The sequence below is a fragment of the Tiliqua scincoides genome, chromosome 2, assembly GCF_035046505.1.
Source record: "Tiliqua scincoides isolate rTilSci1 chromosome 2, rTilSci1.hap2, whole genome shotgun sequence".
NCBI classification, from domain to species: domain Eukaryota; kingdom Metazoa; phylum Chordata; class Lepidosauria; order Squamata; family Scincidae; genus Tiliqua; species Tiliqua scincoides.
Genome location: NC_089822.1, coordinates 100,380,529 through 100,400,602, shown reverse-complemented (window position 1 = coordinate 100,400,602; position 20,074 = coordinate 100,380,529). Strand labels below are relative to the sequence as shown.

The window sequence follows — 20,074 nt, the reverse complement described above, 5'->3', positions numbered from 1 at the left end:
GAGTTGAATCTTATACAGTACATGCTTATTCAGAAATAAGTTTCATTTTATTCAGTGGGGCTCACTCTCAGATACACATGTCTACCCCAAGACTGATACAAATGGTCAAGGATGACTTTATTATAGGCACCAACAAGATTTAATTTTTACAGTAGGGCTTACAGGGAAGTGGGAGTCCCAGGGAGTGGGAAGTGGGAAAAGGTCTGCAACAATCAGACCTTTTGGGTGGCAGTGGGCAAGCTCTTTTCCAGTGAAGGTTGTGCATTGTTACTGATAACTTGAACCAAGAACCTCCCCTGGGGGCTGGGGATAAGAATAGGCCCTCAGTTTGGCTGTACTTGTCGTAAGAGGCGACTAAACAGCCACCGGGTAGATGGGACTCGTCAGCCTGGGAAGGCAGCTCATCTGAGAGAAGGAAAACTCTGATCCCAAACCTCCACTGCCTTGTGGCTACATCCAGTTATGGAAAAGGCTTTGGGAGTCAACCTTGAGGCAAAATCCGGAGCCGGAGTCCCTGAGGCAGTTCATGGCTGAACACAGTCACGTTCTGGCAACTCCTGCGATGCCGCTGGAACCAACCGTATTGGCTTCTGTGTTTCCATTGGACCATTTCAGCGATGTGGAGAGGGGGGATTTGCTGCATGGGTAACAGTCTATCCTCCATATCTACTTTACCCAGGCTTCGCGCACTGGAGAGGACACTCTGTTGCAGAACACTATTCAGAGCACAATACCATAGTCTTCCGAGACTGAAGGATGCCAACAATTCGAACCAAGAACCCCAATTAGGTTCTGAGGAATTCCAGAGTTCCCGGGGAATTCAGTACAGTTTGAAAATGACTGACATACTGTATATTCCTAAGGCTTGTTGATCAATTGATATGATCCGTTTCTCAGAACTGGTGGAGGGGGAATGGGATGCCTCTTCACACTCTCTATAGCAGTCTCTACAAGTCTCTACTCCTCTTCACACTCTCTACAGCACATTTATTATGTGCGACTGTGGTGTGGCGCACTGGTGTGGCACACCAGGAATTTAGGAGGTCATTTGTTAGTAGGGCCAATGAGGGATGTGCCCCCGCCCCACTGGCAGCATGGTGCGCCTTGTCAATGGTCAAAAACCCCATGGTGTGGCTTGACCCTTCCAGATGCCCATTCTGAGTGGTGACGTCACAGTAAAGATCTAAGACGAGTTCGAAGGTTGAGAACACCAACGTTCTACTCGGGCCTCGTGACCTCGACTCGTGGCAGCGCGCATGCGCCAGTCCTTCGCACTCGGTGGCATTATCTCTTCCCTTTCGCGGTCGCCGCCCAAACAGAGAGTCCCGTTTCTATGGTACCGGTGGCCTCCACTCGGCCGGAAGTTGTAGAGTGCCAGCTTCCGCTAGGGTCTCTCTGGCCGCCTTCCTGCCACTTTATGGTTGGTTGGGAGCGGCCTGTGCGGCAATAACAGCAGCATCATGGCCGGCATCAAAGGTAGTATCGCTGTGGAGGCTCTGAGGGGCGGAGTGGGGAGGGTGGCCGGCCGTCTCTCTGGTCACGGGAGACCGGCGGAGGCTGCCAGGCCGCTGGGCCCGGTGGGGGAGGGAGGCCTGCGAGGACGGCCGGGCGAGCGAGGAGGGAGGGGGTGCGCTGTGTTTCCATGGCAACGGGCGCCTGCCTGGGTGTGAGGCTGGGCTGTTCAGTCAGGAAGGCGCCCGGCCTGGCAGGTCTCCATTGTCTCCTTCCCACTCGGCCCGGCCCCTTTCCTTGCCCGGGGGGTTCCTCTGCCGCTCTCCCCTGGACATAAGCTGTCTCGTAGCGGGTGTTCAGGGTGGAAGGCAGGGCCAGCGACGCCAGTGGGGACTGAACCTGTAGGCAGGCGCACCCAACAGCACCCCCCAACTCACGTTTGCCTGGGGAGGCGCCTCACTGTGTCACTAGGGCCAGGAGGGCTTCAGGGCTGCAGTCCTGCCTGAGAGCCAAGTAGAGCCTCTGTATGCCAAGGCAGTCTACCTCAACCAGGGGGATCAGATGTCTGGACCCCAAAATGTGGGACATCCACGAAAAACATAGCATATGACCAAATACAAGCTGAACACACACTTGTGGCTACTTCATGGGGTTAATTGAATCACTTGATTACTTATTAGATTCAAAACTATATTATATATAATTTATTAGTCACAAGAAGGCTCTGTGCTGCCTGCAGGGACCTGCGCTGGGGGGGGGAAGGAGAACATAAGAACAGCCCCACTGGATCAGGCCATAGGCCCATCTAGTCCAGCTTCCTGTATCTCACAGCGGCCCACCAAATGCCCCAGGGAGCACACCAGATAACAAGAGACCTCATCCTGGTGCCCTCCCCTGCATCTGGCATTCTGACATAACCCATTTCTAAAATCAGGAGGTTGCGCATACACATCATGCCTTGTACCCCATAATGGATTTTTCCTCCAGAAACTTGTCCAATCCCCTTTTAAAGGCGTCTAGGGTAGACGCCAGCACCACATCCTGTGGCAAGGAGTTCCACAGACCGACCACACGCTGAGTAAAGAAAAATTTTCTTTTGTCTGTCCTAACCCGCCCAACACTCAATTTTAGTGGATGTCCCCTGGTTCTGGTATTATGTGAGAGTGTAAAGAGCATCTCCCTATCCACTCTGTCCATCCCCTGCATAATTTTGTATGTCTCAATCATGTCCCCCCTCAGGCGTCTCTTTTCTAGGCTGAAGAGGCCCAAACGCCGTAGCCTTTCCTCATAAGGAAGGTGCCCCAGCCCCGTAATCATCTTAGTCGCTCTCTTTTGCACCTTTTCCATTTCCACTATGTCTTTTTTGAGATGCGGGACCAGAACTGGACACAATACTCCAGGTGTGGCCTTACCATAGATTTGTACAACGGCATTATAATACTAGCCATTTTGTTCTCAATACCCTTCCTAATGATCCCAAGCATAGAATTGGCCTTCTTCACTGCCAGGACATTTAAGTTGTTTTCCATGAGGCTGAAAAAGAGGGCGTCTGGTCACTTTGACCTCTACAGATCCAGGTGCTGGGGTAGATGACTGACAGCCCAATCCTATGCATGTCTACTCAGAAGTAAGTCCCATTACAGTCAGTGGGGCTTACTCCCAGGAAAGTGTGGATAGGATTGGGCTGTGAGAAGGGATGCTGCCTTTGCATCATGCCCTGGCCTGAAGCTGCTCCAATGGGCTGCTGTTGGGGCGGGGGAAGAATGGAGTCATGACTAGATGGATTGTTGGTCTGCAGTACTCTGCACTCTTATGTAGAAGTGATCCTTGTTGAGCTCAGCAGCAAAGACTAACTGATTTATTATGGCATAAAACTTTTGTGAACTACTAGACTAGAGGGCATCCTGAAGTGGACTCTAACTTGCAAAAGCATATACCACAACAAATTTACTTAGTCTATAAGGGGTCACAACACTGCAGGTTTTGCTGCAATGGCAAAAAACAAAACAAATTAGAATAAGTCATTGTTGAACCTGAGATTTTTTTTCTAAATAAATGTGCATAATGTCAAATTGAGCTTCTGATCTAGTTGAAGAGTTCCTATGTTCTGAGATTGTCATTCAGCCAGTCCCATGATCTTCTGCTCAACTTTCTGTAGAATTGACCAGATGCTGAGAAGACCAAAAGTCCTTTTTCCTTAACAGTTGGGTATTTTATGTAAATAAAAGTTTTCTAACATGCATCTCTGCCATCTTGATATAGCTCACAACACTGATCGCATAACTACAACATTCACACTGGTATATATCTACTTGAAGGGAAGAATTAGCTGGGTGATAGGCAGTAGTTTTTCTGGTGCTGCAGACAGGAATATGAGGAAGTGTGGTAGCCTTATGAGACTGTAACAATTATCCGATAGGATTTTACAGCAACTGTGGCTGAAATCCTATCACTTACCTAGGAGTAAGCCCCATTGATTATAGTAGAACTTACTATCGAGTAGACATGCATGGGCTCAGTGTCACAATGTTTCCATTCCATAACTTATGGCTCAAAGTGGGCAAGGCTATTTTGACAGATTTGTTTTCACTATTCTGGCATTCTGTGATGTGACGGTATCATATGATGCTGTAAACAGAACTGTGAATAGGAATACAGCATTCATTCAGATCTAGTGGGGCTTTTATCCTTGCAAATGGCTCATGGTGCTTCATTAGTGAGATGGCAAGCATGCAGAGTTCCCTGAATCAAGAAACTGCTTTCATCTAAAAAATGTCTCTGGTAGGATGGTCCAAGTGAGCAAGAAATCATAACTATAGAGGGTTGAGGAGGGAGAGATAAATGAGTCTATTGCATTTCATATGTGGTAAAGAGAATGTTGGGTTTTGATATGGGATGTGGACATGGCTGAGGTTCAAGCTAGGATTCTTGTTGGGTAACTTTAGGGAAGTTCGTAATGATATTACCTGTTGTATTAATATGAATGTGGTTACATCAGTTGTCATCAAACAATAGTTCACAACTAATTCAAATATGACTCTGAGGGTGGGAATTTTCCACTATTTTGTAATTTCCCCTCCCCCACATCAAGCTGGATTTACTATTTTAAAAGTCCCTACAATCTATGTTTTGCTTCTTTGGTATTCAAATTGTCTGAATTTGGAAGGAGTAAGTGGGAAATCGAAATGGAACCCTTTTTCTTCCCTTTTGTCTGTAGCTCTTCATAGAGGGGGTATTTATCAGAGTACTTTGTGGAGTTTATATATCTTTTATGTCTTATCTCTTACAGCTTTGATTAGCCTATCCTTTGGGGGAGCAGTTGGTCTAATGTTTCTGATGCTTGGTTGTGCTCTTCCACAGTACAGGTAATGGATTATTTTCCACACATCTTTAGTTGTCCTCATCACATGCTGCATTCCTAAACATCCTTGCTAGAGATTGAGAGCCCAATCCTGGGCTTGGCACGCTAGCTCACCACCAGCGCAATGTGTCACAAATGTGCCACAAGGCACATTTGCGACCCCTACGCTGGGCAAGCGGTGGTGGTAGCCCAGCGTTGGCTGGTGCTCGGCTACCGCCAGGTGGGCACTCAACTTCCACCACTTTGGGGGGGTACTAAACATGATAAATTCACAGATACATTAGATAAATATAAAAACAGTTTCACAATAAATTAAATATAGCAAAACAAATCATTTACAGCCACCTAACGATTTCTTAATAGGTACTTATTAATCTACAGTGAAAATAGGTTTGTGAACCCAAGCCTGAATTGCTGGACTTGTTATATCTTTATCTTGTCTAGTTATAACTTGTATTGAAATTCTGTTCATTATTACAAATGCTTCACTTGCTTATGCCTGCTGAAATAACAGAACTTCTGTAAAATAAAGATTTTTTTATTTGTTCCTAGCAAATACTGGCCCCTGTTTGTTCTGTTCTTCTATGTCCTATCTCCAATTCCATACTGCATAGCTAGAAGACTCGTTGAAGACACAGATGCAACAAGTAACGCCTGCAAGGAACTTGCCATATTTCTTACAACAGGCATTGTCGTTTCAGCGTTCGGGCTTCCGATTGTGTTTGCCAGAGCAGCACTGGTTAGTTATTTCTCCTTTTGAGCATGTTGTTTCTTGTGACATTCCGTGATATTCTGTTACTTCAAAAAAATGAGAGGAATACATTGGTTAAAAGGTGGTGTTTTATTTATGAGGCTTGCAGGGTTTACTGAAGGTTGTGTGTCATCCTGGATTGGTCTTGGAAGGGCATCTCTGTGTGAACTGAGACCATAGGAATTTCCTGGGTTGTTGTAGAAGAATTCTCTCCATTTTTAAGGGCAGCTGGTCTTGCTGTGAACAATGTATTGCTCAGTTCTGAGCGCTGCTTCCATAATGTCTGCTTCCCCAGATGAACAGAAATATGCACCTCAGAACCCACTGCAACATTATAGAGGATTCAGTATCTTGCTCGGTTCGTGTGGAGAATTGGTTGTTTTCATGTGGCACAATAGCTTCCAGCATGGCAAACATCCCTTAAATTGCCCTATCCAAGTCATCCACCCAGTTTGCCTGTATGAGAGAGCCAGCCTTGCCTGCCATTTCACCAAGGAAAGGTCTTCAGTGTAGAAATGGAATAGATACTGTTAATTATGCAGGCTGAAGGATATCCGTGTATTCTAAGAGCAGTGTGCTGTTATGGATAAAAATATGGATGATGAGCTGAAAATTCACCAGGCTTGCATTTCAACTGGGCCATGATCTCGTCTCAGTGGCTTTCTCCAAGCTACAGTCTCTTGTCCTCCGAGCCCCATCAACAATATGGGAAAATACTGACCTACCCTGTAGGGGGGTTGAAAGGATTGCTAAGAATGTATGTGAAGTGTTTAAAGCACTGATAAGCATTATTATTATTATTGAAAAGGTCATGGTTATGTTGACTAATTCAAATTTAGGTCTTTTTTAAGCAGAGGACTTGGCGCCAGATTCTTGAGGGCCACATATAGAGATTTTTATACTTCTATTAGGAGCACAATACTTTAGCCTCATGTTATACTCCCAAATACCTCTCCTAAAAGTTGGGGGCTATTCCCTGGAATGAGCAGTGAACTAGGAAGTGCTTAGTTAAATTTTGCTGTGTGTTCTGGTACCCCACCCTTCCCATCCATATCTGCAGTATGGGGATTTCTTATTTATTCACAGTATTTACATAGCACGTTTTAGTGGTTTTAAATCTAACCAAATGGTTTACAACAAAAGTGAAACCACTGGGCAATAAAACACACAATGCCAATAAAGCAAAGTCAACATAAAACGGTCCGTAATACTAAACAATAAAAACCTGGGTGAACAAAACAGTGATCTAAATAACATTGTTCTGTTACAGTTTGCCAGACAGAAAAACAACAGCAGTACTTTAGAAATAACAGAAATGTGCAAAATACTTTGGGGAGCAATTTGTGGACTATTAATAGCATTATGCTTTGACCAGCTTTTGGTTTCTTTCAGACTCAGCATTTTTGCCATATTGAAGTTTGTACTTAACAAATATTGTCATTGAAATCACATTAGTTTCCAGTCTTATTACCCTGAAAGTTTTTATTTGTTCTGGTACTAACCAGACCTGGCACCAGATTGTGGGGGGGCTGGGGGCCTAGAGTTGGGTGGGTGAGTGGGTATGCATGGGCACTTGGGATGGTACCTGATTTGGCCCACTCTGTTGCTGATCTGGTACTGTCAACTAGTTTGTTACTTAACCTTGCTTAGAGCTGATGACATTTTACAGTAGAGGTGAGAATTAGAATTAGCTTTGGAAGTACACAAAGTATGCAGTTAAAAAACCATGTGTAGCCAAGAACACTGGAAGACATCTGAATTTGTCTTGATCCAGCCCTGTGTGCAATGCTGCTTTGGGACCTCTTGCTGCCACATCATTGTTATATTGTGCCCAATATAACTGGATAACTTTTCCAGTAACCCAGACTCTTGTTTGCACACAATGCTTGCTCAGAATATGAGAGAGTTCTGAACTGCACCCCAACTCTCACACTGTGGTATCTGCCTGAGGGAGACACTACCAGACCCATAGAACAAATTGACAACAGAAGTCCTACCTCCTGGCAGCTGCACACCCGTCCTATTCCTAATATCATATTCACTGATGGCATTACACTGGGATTGGGAGATCAGGACTTGTTTCAATATTGTTGTTAAGAATATTTGTGTCCAACTTTGAGAACAAAAAACTTATCAAAGTGATTTATATTCTAAAAGAAATGGAAGATACATGGTTCCTTTTTCCAGAGGCTACAAAGATATGATGTTGGAATGAATAAATAAGAGTCACCACTTAAAAAGTGTATCTTGGCTGAATTAGTATGGGCAAGGTAATTCTAATGTTTGCTAATTAGAAACTGCTAGTCCAGCAGTTCCCAAACTGGTGGGTCGTGACCCACCAGGGGAACCAGAAATGGACCATTCACCCTTAAGGGAAGTAGCCCAGAAATGGGCATTCCAATGGCATCACAGGGACATTCTAACATACTTGGGAGGGGTTCATGAATCCTCCATGAGCTTCCTGCAGGCTTGCAGCCCCTTCTGCAAGCCTCCATGTGGCTGCCCTGAGCTCCAATTGGTGATCGGAGCTCAGAGCAGCCTCACAGGGGACTGCAAGCCTCCAGAGTACTCATGGAGGCTTCAGGAGCACCCCCCCCCCAGTACCTTAGAATGTCCCTGTGGCGCCATGATCACCATGGCACCGTCGGGGGCCTCTGCCTGCCTTTGCCACTACTTAGAGGAGTAGTGCCAAACTTCAGCAAACTCAGAGGAGTTTGGGAACCTCTGTGCTAGTCTGTTCTTGTGTGACTGAACAGGTAGCAGATGAATAGTGCGGAGAATGGTCTGAAGGCATACAATACAGGTTCTGGATGGGAAACCACCTGGGATCATACATAAGCCATTCTGAGCTCCTAGGAAAAATAGCAGGTTGTTAAATATAAGGAAAAAAATGTAAATGAAAAGAGTTGGTAGTGTAAAGCATGTATTTTCTTCTTTGTATGTGTAACTCATATTTTTCCTTCTCTGTAGATTGATTGGGGAGCTTGTGCACTTGTCCTCACAGGAAACACAGTCATATTTGCCACCATACTAGGGTTTTTCTTGGTTTTTGGCAGCAATGATGACTTCAGCTGGCAACAGTGGTGAAAAAAGCTTGAAAGAGAACTATCAGCATCTTGTATCATTCAGTGGCCATCCATACAGCAGAAAGAACGGGCAATAAAGTGAATGTACTGTCTCCACAGAGGGACCCTAGGTCTAGGACACCCTGTAGTCACTTTTCCTCTCCTTTCGCATACAATTTTAGCATTTTGCTTGATTTTGATGTTTTAAATTGTTGATACATTTTATTTTAATGCTTTATTTTAATGTGGAAACCAGGATGCTTATATGTGGCATTTAAATGTGTTTCTTTTTCAAAGAACATAACTGTGTTTTCAATATAAAATTGATCTTTTGACCAGGGTTTATTTTTAAACTGTAACATACAATCGTGTAACCAAACTGACAAGCTGAGGGCCCAATCCAGTCAATAGAAAGCATTTTTCAATCTTAGGTGTGTTCATTTGAATAAGTCCCACTGAGTTAAATGGGACCTACTCCCAAGTAAGTGTGCATAAGATTGTGGCCAGTTTCTGTTGATCTCAGTGGGAGAGTTGTACTCAACACTTACTCCTTTTTGAGATAAGTAGGACTTAAAGTGCTTGAATGTGGCCACATTGTGCCCTTAAGTAGCAAATGCATACATGGTCAGGGTTTATTGGCAGTTCTGTGTGAAGGGCTGAAGGGAGATGTACTCAGTGGCTGATTAGTGGGTCGCTTATTCCTTATATGCAGCTGAAAAAGTGATAATGCCATTGATATGGGTGTGGGATAGCTTTTGACTATAATGGGGTTTCTAAGATTTGTTTTGAAAGTTTGTGCTCATTGTATAAGTATTTTGCAACTTTTTATTTGTTTAATGCTCTAAGGGGGTGAGGAATCAACTCTTTCAATGGAGAGTAGAAGACATCTTAAATGCGTTGTCTTTTTAAAAGCCCATTTTGAAATTTTTCTATTTATAAGTATTGTATGCTTTGACATTCTTTGTCAATTCTTTTTGTGTTTTACCAAAGGGGAGGTTAAAGGAACATCCGTGGAACTACTGATTATGGGCACAACCCAGCAGGAAGTTCTCATGTGCAAGCCTCTTAGAAATGAATGGTAGCACTTTTGCTCAGCTTTATTCATTGTCCTCATGGCTCATGCAGGAGAACTTCCCAGTGGATTGTATCCACTGTGTCTGCAAACTATAAAAAGAGAATTTCTGCTTCCCTTTTTTAATTTATTTTATACATGGTATAAAAAGGCTTTTCAAATGTAGATTGAAACTTTTACTGTAGGTAATAACTTACCTGACAGATTGATTATTGCATTAATATACAGTCAAAGCTTGGCTGTCTGGCAGATCTTTGACTGTGAAGGTTTTATAGTGATTCTGTTAATGTTTCTGTTTATGCATTAATGTACTAAATGTTAGATCATAATTGTAATTCTATTAGAGTATATCACCTGTAATTTGCAATATTTAATATTTGTTGCATACCTCTTAATTGTCTTTTCCGTTAACTATAAATTACCGTATTTCTTAGACACTGTTCTTTTGGAGTGGTGTTTTGTTGCTGGCTCCTTAGTAAGATACTTGGATATCTCTGTTTGTGCTAACACTGTGCACTCATGCAACTTAACCAAACCTGACTTCTTCATACAGTCATCTGAACATATCCCCTTCTTACTTTAAGAACACTATCAAAGTGAGTAAACACATCCCTTGTAGGTACAGTTTAATGGAGCTTTCTTGCATGAGTAGCCTGTCTATAAGCAGATATGCTCCTGTATACTCATGTAGTGTGCCTGTACTCATTTACCCAGCCTTTACCTTCCCAGGATCTGGCACACTGCAGTTTGAGATCTGGCACACTGCAGTGTGGACAGTTGGAATGATGAAAGGAAAAGGGTTGAATGGGCCCATTAAACATGCTTGTTGGAGAGGGAGGGCTGCCATTTTTTGTTACATTTGCAGGCATCCTAAACAAAAGAGTTTAACAGGATTGTAGTTACCTGTATACAGAAGTATAGGTGATGCAGAGTTTGTGTATTCTGTTTAAAGTGATATGACACTGACTTTAAATTTTAAAAAAAGTCTGAAGCCCAGTGATCATGACAAACACATCTTCAAAAATCTGTTTTGTCTGATTGTGGAGAACAGAAGATGGATGCATACCAGTGGATTTTGAAGAACTTGTGCAGTCATTTGGAGTGTGGTCCAGGATTGTGAAGTACTTTGAAATGTTTCGGGTCAATCTTGGGGGATTTGGAAGCACAACTTTTATTGGATGATGCTCTCAAATCCCTGAGGCTTTTTTGGAAATTTCCTGCACTGGTGGTTGAATAGTCTTAGCCATCATGTAGATAAATAGGAATGCATTTTTGATCCTCCCAATCATGTACTCTAGCAAAATGGATTCTCTTTGTCCCTGTGCTATGTTGCTTTGCTTAGTGAAACAACCAGCTATTCTTCACTTGGGCAGCAACTCTTTTATATTTAATAGTAGCGTATTTTCTGTGTATTAATTGTGTGGACAGCATTGTGATGGCGATCTTGCTCATTTTTGACATAGTGCTGTCTCCGGTTTTCAGGTTAGACATTTGAGAGGTATGTCTCTTTTCTCATGTAACATGCACTGAGCAGCATTGCTATCCTTCTACAAAGACAAATTTTGATGAGAAAACAATAAAATTTTAAACATCAAATTGTTGTGACTTCTTAATTAACCTTTCGTGTTAAGAAGATGGAAATCTGCTTCATTCCTGATAATGTGTGAAATAGCACTATTTTAAGGGCAGAAAATCATTTGTCTGGGTCTGTTGCAAAGGTCTGTTGATCTGGCATGCATGAATGGCTTGATGAAATTGTTCAAACAGTCATTAATGGATATATGAACTGGTTCTTAAGGCTTGTTGTATCAGTCCATAAAATAGCATGAGATCTACCCATGATTACACAAAATCTATTCCAGGATGATTGATACTGATTATTTGAATCCATACTAATCTTGTTCCTGTTGATTAAGCAACCCCCATTTCTCAAACTGGATCAAGACCCAATAGGTGGCTTGTGAGCCAATTTCAGGTGGGTCGTGTATCACCTAGTTCAGCGGCCATTGAAAATACAGGGTACAGAGCTGCTGGGCAGGACAGGCCCTGTGGGAGAGAGGCAGCGTGTTTTGCCATGAATAGGTGCAGAGATGGGATGCTGGAAAGGGGGGAAGGCTGTGTGGTTGGAGAAGGATCCAAGTTTGTTTTCTGCTTTGACTTCCGAGCTGGAATGTTTGAATGTTGAACGATTGAGAGGGATATAGATCCCACTTGTTCCTGGAGGTAGGGCTATGCAAGTTAGATATCCATACTATCCAGTGAGAGGAAGTTCTTTCCACTTTTGGAACATAACTGAAGCCAACAGAAAATAAGCAAACCAACAATCATTTATTACAACTGCAATAATGTAGTGCCATAACTAATTTGTAACCCATAATTCCAACTCTTTTTTCTCCTGGATTTTATACCAGGTATGGGTAAATCCAGTGTGGCTCAATCATGTCCCCCCTCAGGCGTCTCTTTTCTAGGCTGAAGAGGCCCAAACGCAGTAGCCTTTCCTCATAAGGAAGGTGCCCTAGCCCCGTAATCATCTTAGTCGCTCTCTTTTGCACCTTTTCCATTTCCACTATGTCTTTTTTGAGATGCGGCAACCAGAACTGGACACAATACTCCAGGTGTGGCCTTACCATCGATTTGTACAACGGCATTATAATACTAGCCATTTTGTTCTCAATACCCTTCCTACTGATCCCAAGCATAGAATTGGCCTTCTTCACTGCTGCCGCACATTGGGTCGACACTTTCATCGACCTGTCCACCACCACCCCAAGATCTCTCTCCTGATCTGTCACAGACAGCTCAGAACCCATCAGCCTATATCTAAAGTTTTGATTTTTTGCCCCAATGTGCATTACTTTACACTTACTGACATTGAAGCGCATCTGCCATTTTGCTGCCCATTCTGCCAGTCTGGAGAGATCCTTCTGGAGCTCCTCACAATCACTTCTGGTCTTCACCACTCGGAAAAGTTTGGTGTCGTCTGCAAACTTAGCCATCTCACTGCTCAACCCTGTCTCCAGGTCATTTATGAAGAGGTTGAAAAGCACCGGTCCCAGGACAGATCCTTGGGGCACACCGCTTTTCACCTCTCTCCATTGTGAAAATTGCCCATTGACACCCACTCTCTGCTTCCTGGCCTCCAACCAGTTCTCAATCCATGAGAGGACCTGCCCTCTAATTCCCTGACTGTGGAGTTTTTTCAGTAGCCTTTGGTGAGGGACCGTGTCAAACGCCTTCTGAAAGTCCAGATATATAATGTCCATGGGTTCTCCCGCATCCACATGCCTGTTGACCTTTTCAAAGAATTCTATTAGGTTCGTGAGGCAAGACTTACCCTTACAGAAGCCATGCTGACTCTCCCTCAGCAAGGCCTGTTCGTCTATGTGTTTTGAGATCCTATCTTTGATGAGGCATTCCACCATCTTAGCCGGTATGGATGTTAGGCTGACTGGCCTATAGTTTCCCGGGTTCCCCCTCTTTCCCTTTTTAAAAATAGGCGTGACATTTGCTATCCTCCAATCTTCTGGCACCGTGGCCGTTTTGAGGGACAAGTTGCATACCTTAGTCAAGAGGTCTGCAACTTCATTCTTCAATTCCTTAATAACTCTTGGGTGGATGCCATCAGGGCCCGGTGACTTATTGATCTTTAATTTATCAATGAGGTCTGAACATCTTCTCTTTTAACCTCTATCTGACTTAACTCCTCGGTCAGGAGGGGCCGTTCGGGCAGCGGTATCTGCCCGAGGTCTTCTGCCGTGAAGACATGCAAAGAACTCATTTAATTTCTCTGCCATCTCTAAGTCACCCTTTATCTCCCCTTTCCCTCCCTCACCATCCAGAGGGCCAACCGCTTCTCTGGCGGGTTTCCTGCTTCTAACATATTTGAAGAAGCTTTTATTATTCCCCTTAATGTTGCTGGCCATGCGTTCCTCATAGTCTCGCTTGGCCTCCCATATCACCTTCTTACATTTCTTTTGCCACAGTTTATGTTCCTTTTTATTCTCCTCATTAGGGCAAGACTTCCTTTTATGGAAGGAAGCTTCCTTGCCCTTCACAGCCTCTCTAACTTGGCTGGTTAGCCATGCGGGCACCCTCCTGGATTTAGTGGAACCCTTCTTTCTTTGCGGTATACACCTCTGCTGGGCCTCTATTACTGTTGTTTTAAGCAGCCTCCATGCACTCTGGAGAGATTGGACTCTTTTTACCCTCCCTTTCAACCTCCTTCTAACCAGCCTCCTCATTTGAGGGAAGTCCGCCCGTCGGAAGTCAAGGGTTTTTGTTAAAGATTTGCCTGGTATTCTTCCCCCAACGTGCATGTCAAAACGGATCGCAGCATGATCACTGTTCCCCAATGGCTCAGTAACGTTTACATCTCTAACCAGGTCCTGCGTACCACACAATATTAAATCCAGAGTCACCTGTCCTCTGGTGGGCTCCGTGACTAGCTGATCTAAGCCACAGTCATTTAGCACGTCAAGAAATCCGGTTTCCTTATCGTGACCAGAACACAAATTAACCCAGTCAATATGAGGATAATTGAAGTCCCCCATGATTACAACCCTGTCCCTCCTTGTCACCTCCCTGATCTGTTTCCTCATTTCAAGGTCCCCATCCGATTTCTGGTCTGGAGGACAATAGCATGCCCCCAGTATTACATCGCTGCACAAGCCTGGTAATTTAACCCACAGAGATTCTACAGTGGAGTCGGACCCACCTTCAATCTCTACTTTGCTGGATTCTATCCCTTCCTTAACATAAACGGGCACCCCACCTCCAACACGCCCCTGCCTGTCCCTCCTGTAGAGTTTATAGCCCGGGATTGGGGTATCCCACTGATTCTCCACATTCCACCAGGTTTCCGTTATGCCCACTATGTCAATATTTTCCCTTGTCACCAGACATTCCAGTTCTCCCACCTTTGCTCGTAGACTTCGGGCATTCGCATAAAAGCATTTGTACACGGAATGCCCCAGGATGCGCTGCTTATTCGCTCCTTTGTCCCCGCATCCTCTCATTGTGCCAAACCGTCTATCACATCCCATCACACTACCTTTCCCAATTTCTTCTCCTACTCTGCCTTTGTCTTGTTGTTCTCTAACCTCCCCATCCTCATCCCATAGGGATGAGGAGTCCCGAACCGGATGCCCCTCGGCTCCTGTCGGCCTTCCCCCAGGGATCAGTTTAAAAGCTGCTCTGCCACCTTTTTAATGTTATGCGCCAGCAGTCTGGTTCCATTCTGGTTCAAGTGGAGCCCCAGCAATGGGCTTCTCTATGTGTTCAAAATGGGAGACACAGAGTGCTGTAGTAACTCTCAGTGTCCCAGAGAAAAAGCAACATTCCCTGCTGGGTGCGACCATATATACCTGTAGGTTCTTTGTCTCGAGAAAACTCCAATCATATTTGTTAGAGCCCATAATGTCAGAAATGGGGATTTTTCATTGGCTATTGCCATATCTGGAGCATACATTTAAATATCTCAGGTTACTGTATTCGACATTTTGGAGAACTCCTCCCTTTTCTGTAATGTCAATACTATTCCAAAGGGGGCAGTGTGCCTCTATCCTAATTTTCCCAATTACACTAATCTTGTAATAATTCATTTATTTTAATCCGTGTTTATACTTATTTTAATCACCAATTTATCCTCTGTCTTATTCTGGATTCAGATATTTTATATCTATTTTCTACAAGAAGTTATTAACTGGTTTCTGATTTCTGTAAAATCTCTCTCTTCTCTGATATAAGTTGCATTTTCAAGAGACTCACATTCCTGAGGCATCTTCCTTATCGGATTCTGCCAACTTTGATACGTAGCCTCACTAGTTTCATATCTGTTCTGTCAACTTTGATTTTGAACAGACTCTCTGCTAATGAGTCTGTGCCTTCCAAGATTAATTATTCTCATTACTAGAAATATTCTTAAATTCACTATCTATTCTGGCGCCTAGGAAAGTTATTCTCTGTCTGGTCTCCTCCTTAGCTTTCTATCTGTAAACTTATAACTTTTCTGGAGTCTCCTGTCAAACTCTTAATTAACTCCAGGCTAGCTTGTGATTTAAAGCATATCTGAATTTTAACTATTTTCTCATTTAGCTTTCCAGCTTATTCTATGTTTTAATTTTAACAATTCTAAAAGCTAAAATAAAATCAATTCTAAATACCTTTATATTTGTTACTAGTATTCTTTAATTATTAGGCAGTGAAGAATTCTATCATACATGCTGACTTTTAATTCTTATCTGTGGAATGCAATAAATTTTGACAAGTTTTCAAGCTGACAGGGAGCAAGCTTGTTTCTGCTTTCTACATTCCAAATTAGCTGTACTGCCTTTATTTTGCAAGCCTCACTCTAAGGCAGACTCAAATCCTTTTAACTCTGTTTTCCCTTATTAATTTAACTAATATTCAGCAAAGAATATACTTGCTAACTTCTGAGTTTACAAACAATAAATTTTGTAACATTCTATGTACTACTTTCCTTTTAAATGACTTCAGAACAGTTTTTAAAGTCCCTGTTTGGTACTGGAGCTTCTGAATTCAAACTGTTCAGAAGCTGGTATTTTCATTTGTGGACCATGTGGCTTCTGTTTACGACTTCATCAGTTAACCCTCATTACCCCCATTAGGGTTCATCAGTTTATTGCCTGGCTTAATCTTGCTGTTTTAGAGATCATAGAAGGCTCTCTTCTGTCTAAATGTAGGGCTTTCTTCTGCAGCCTAACTCTTAGATGTTACACTGTTCCTCTGTAAATACATTTTAAACTTTATTCTGGTTTAGCAATGTCTTTTGGTTTTTAAAATAATCCAATATGCTCTTCTGTGTGTTTTCCCCTTCTCTGCTCAATACTGTCTGGAATTGCAGATGAAGAGGGGGGATTCCAGCAGCAAGCAGTTAGAGCTCAGATGCCATTAATCTTGTCAAGGGGGATTCTTTGAAGCTTCAGCTTGACTCTATAAATTTTACCTAGTTAGCTTGACAACTAATTGCTGTTATCTTGATTGTGTCAAATTGGTTTATTGCTTAAGCAATTAACGACCTCTGTTGGCTATCTGGGACCTCTCTGTGTTAGGCTAGCTCTGACTCTGAAGGGTGACACAGAGTTCATTTGATATTCCCTATTTCCAAACTAATTCTTTTATTTCTGTAACTTATTTACTAACTTATTTACCCATTTCCTCTACTTATTATACTTCTTTAATTTTTGTTCTTATAAAAGAGCAATTAGGATGTATCCTTGATTCCTTCCTAACAGACTTTTCCTTGAGGACTCCCAGCTTGTCCTTCTTCTAAGGCTTCTGGGTAAAATGGATCTAAACTCTTCTTGGCAACTGTGCTTGTGAACATGCTAACATACATATTTTTCTCTAACATAATATAACATTTGATTCATACATACATTTGAACAACATTAGCACATGAACATGTATTTCCTTCTGGCCTGTTAAGCATAAGTTTGGCTTTTCCCTTTGGCCTTGCCTTAGCCCCACAAGGTTTTTCACACTATGTTCCATCTCTTCAACATGTACACAAAACTGTTAACAGAGGTCAACCTGATACTTAGGCTGAGGTGTTGTCAGCTTACATGCAGCAATATACTGTATTTTATTTCCATCTTCTCATCTCAGAAGGCAGTAGTCTGTGTTTGACATTATGGTACTTCTAGAGTTGATCAGTGAAAACAAATTGAAACTTCAGACAAAAGATGCATTTCAAAGAAGTAAAAGTTGCCTAAAGGTATTCATCCTGTTTTGGAGGGGGCTGCACTCTTTCTGAAGTTTAGAACATAAGAGCAGCCCCACTGGATCAGGCCATAGGCCCATCTAGTCCAGCCTCCTGTATCTCACAGCAGCCCACCAAATGCCCCAGGGAGCACACCAGATAACAAGAGACCTGCATCCTGGTGCCCTCCCTTGCATGTGACATAGCACATACACATCATGGCTTGTAACCCATAATGGATTTTTCCTCCAGAAACTTGTCCAATCCCCTTTTAAAGGTGTCTAGCCAGATGCCATCACCACATCCTGCAGCAAGGAGTTCCACAGACCAGCCACACGCTGAGTAAAGAAATTTTCTTTTGTCTGTCCTAACCCTCCCAACACTCAATTTTAGTGGATGTCCCCTGGTTCTGGTGTTATGTGAGAGTGTAAAGAGCATCTCTCTATCCACTTTATCCTTCCCATGCATAATTTTGTATGTCTCAATCATGTCCCCCCTCAGGCGCCTCTTTTCTAGGCTGAAGAGGCCCAAACACCATAGCCTTTCCTCATAAGGAAGGTGCCCCAGCCCAGCAATCATCTTAGTTGTCCTTTTTTGCACCTTTTCCATTTTTACTATATCCTTTTTGAGATGAGGCGACCAGAACTGGACACAATACTCCAGGTCTCCAGAAGTTTCCTTCTGACCATAAGCAAGTTCATGTATCTCTAGGCTATTTCAGAATACAGTAAATTAATACTGCATACAGTAATTATCAACATGCTTATTTACTCCATACAGTACATTAATACTGCCATACAGTCAAAGCCATTTAGCAGTAGGTAGGGTCAGCCAATATATATGGCAAGGTTGGGTTATTAGACATTCTTGAGAACTTAGAACAAGCTGTTTTTATTAATATATTTGATCAATATAAAACTGGTAAGTAGCTCATCTGTGAAATGTTGGCAGCTCTGTAGTTGCCCAAGGGATGCTCAGATGTCACAAAGAAAACTTGGGTCTGAAGGTTGCAGTTATACAGCTTAGGATATTTTGGTAGGTGAAATGTGGGTTCCACAGTGGTAAAGGAAGGGTCTTTCTGGAATGCAGCTCACAGTCATCCCTCTCCCCTATTAACACTGGTGCTTTGCAAAAAAATTACAAAACCTCATGGCACTGATGGATGGTGTCCCATCCAAAATGTTCTATCCCTCAATGCCTGCTTTTTTGGCTAATTAATACTTCCCCTTCTCCAAGCACAGCAGCTGCAGCATACAAAGAAATTACAGAATTCCTTATCAGTTTGGGCAATCAACAAAACTTATTGCTCTAAATACATTCCCTGCAATTACTCTTGTCCAGAGGCCTTCCCCTCCCCAAAACTCCACTTAACTTAATGGTTAAAGGTCTGAAGCCTCCAACCCAAGTCTGCAGTCCAATCTCCAAAGCACAGTCTTCTTCAACAGAGTTCAAGCAGTCCCTTGCTCTGTGTGGGTAGAGGTCTAAAAGTCCCTCTGGAGTTGCCTTTTATCCGTGTTGCCCCTAGTTAAGTCCAAGATGCAGCTCAGCTGTGAGCTACCTCATTAGCAAAGTCCCATCAAAGTCAAATAAAGCTCAGGTGTCTATCAAGGGCTCCACTGGCCTTGATTGATTACAGCTGTGGAGCCAGCCCTGTCCTTCCCAGATCTGTCAACCAGCTGTCAAAACATGGGAATAGCTGTCAACACCACATCATCCACCTGATGATCTGATCTTCCATTACAGATGGCACAACATCTATATATATATATATTTGTTCTCTTTTGTTTTAAAGCAGGGATGGCCTGCTTTGAATGGCCTGAAGGGCAGTTGTTCATTCTATATCTATTCCTTTTTCTTGCTTAACCCATTTCTGCCCAGCCCACAGGTATATACATTTGATCCCTGTTCTGTTTATGGGCAGAAATGGCTTAAATCTGTTTGGGGCAACAGATGTACATACACCAATGGAAATAGTGTACAGCTGGAAGCAGAAACAAGAACCACCTAGGGCTGAGATCTTCTACAAGTACTATCTCTGTCACAAGTGAGAGCCATGGTGGCTCAGGGGCAAGCATGTTCTCTAGTGGCACCACAACTATGGAACTGAGAACTACTTTATCGCTTTTCGGTGAGGGCTTATAACACAGTTGTTCCATCAGGCATTTTGTTGCTGAGTGAATATTTGCTCTCTGGGCCTCTGAAATACTGCTGTGGCTAGACTGCTTCCCTGGACTAATTTTGTTCCTTTCTTAGGTTTTGCTTTGATTTGTTTTTTGTTTCACTGTTTAATGTTAAAATCAATATTTTTAATGCTTTATGTTTTATTTTGTCCTTTTTCACCTGTTGTGATGCATTGTACACTTTATTATGGAGCTTTGTTACAGGCCAATCCTATGCATGTCTACTCAGAAGTCCCAATTGAGTCAATGGGGCTTACTCCCAGGAAAGTGTGGATGGGATTGCAGCCTCAGAGCCCAATCATAGGCATGTCTACTCAGAAGTAAGTCCCAGTATAGTCAATGGGGCTTACTCCCAGGAAAGTGTGGATAGGATTGGGCTGTAAGCCGCCTTGGGCATGTGCTTTGGGATGGGAAAGGCAGGATAAAAATTTCTCAGGCTGCAGTCCTAACCACACTTTCCTGAGAGTAAGCCC

At 43.1% G+C, this 20,074-nt stretch overlaps 1 protein-coding gene across 1 annotated transcript; it reads left to right on the top strand.

Annotated features, from left to right (window-relative positions):
• Nucleotides 1–1,394: 1,394 nt before the first annotated feature.
• On the top strand, nt 1,395–11,297 carry LEPROTL1 (leptin receptor overlapping transcript like 1). The gene is made up of 4 exons (XM_066615236.1): nt 1,395–1,476; nt 4,742–4,817; nt 5,366–5,552; nt 8,535–11,297. The coding sequence occupies exons 1-4, from the start codon at nt 1,461–1,463 to the stop codon at nt 8,649–8,651; spliced, it is 396 nt and encodes a 131-aa protein (XP_066471333.1). The 5' UTR covers nt 1,395–1,460; the 3' UTR covers nt 8,652–11,297.
• The last annotated feature ends 8,777 nt before the right edge of the window (nt 11,298–20,074 follow it).

Coding starts and splice junctions, on each gene's coding strand:
- LEPROTL1 (XM_066615236.1), top strand. Junction 4,818..5,365: donor TGTGCTCTTCCACAGTACAG/GTAATGGATTAT, acceptor ATTTGTTCCTAG/CAAATACTGGCCCCTGTTTG. Junction 5,553..8,534: donor TGTTTGCCAGAGCAGCACTG/GTTAGTTATTTC, acceptor CCTTCTCTGTAG/ATTGATTGGGGAGCTTGTGC.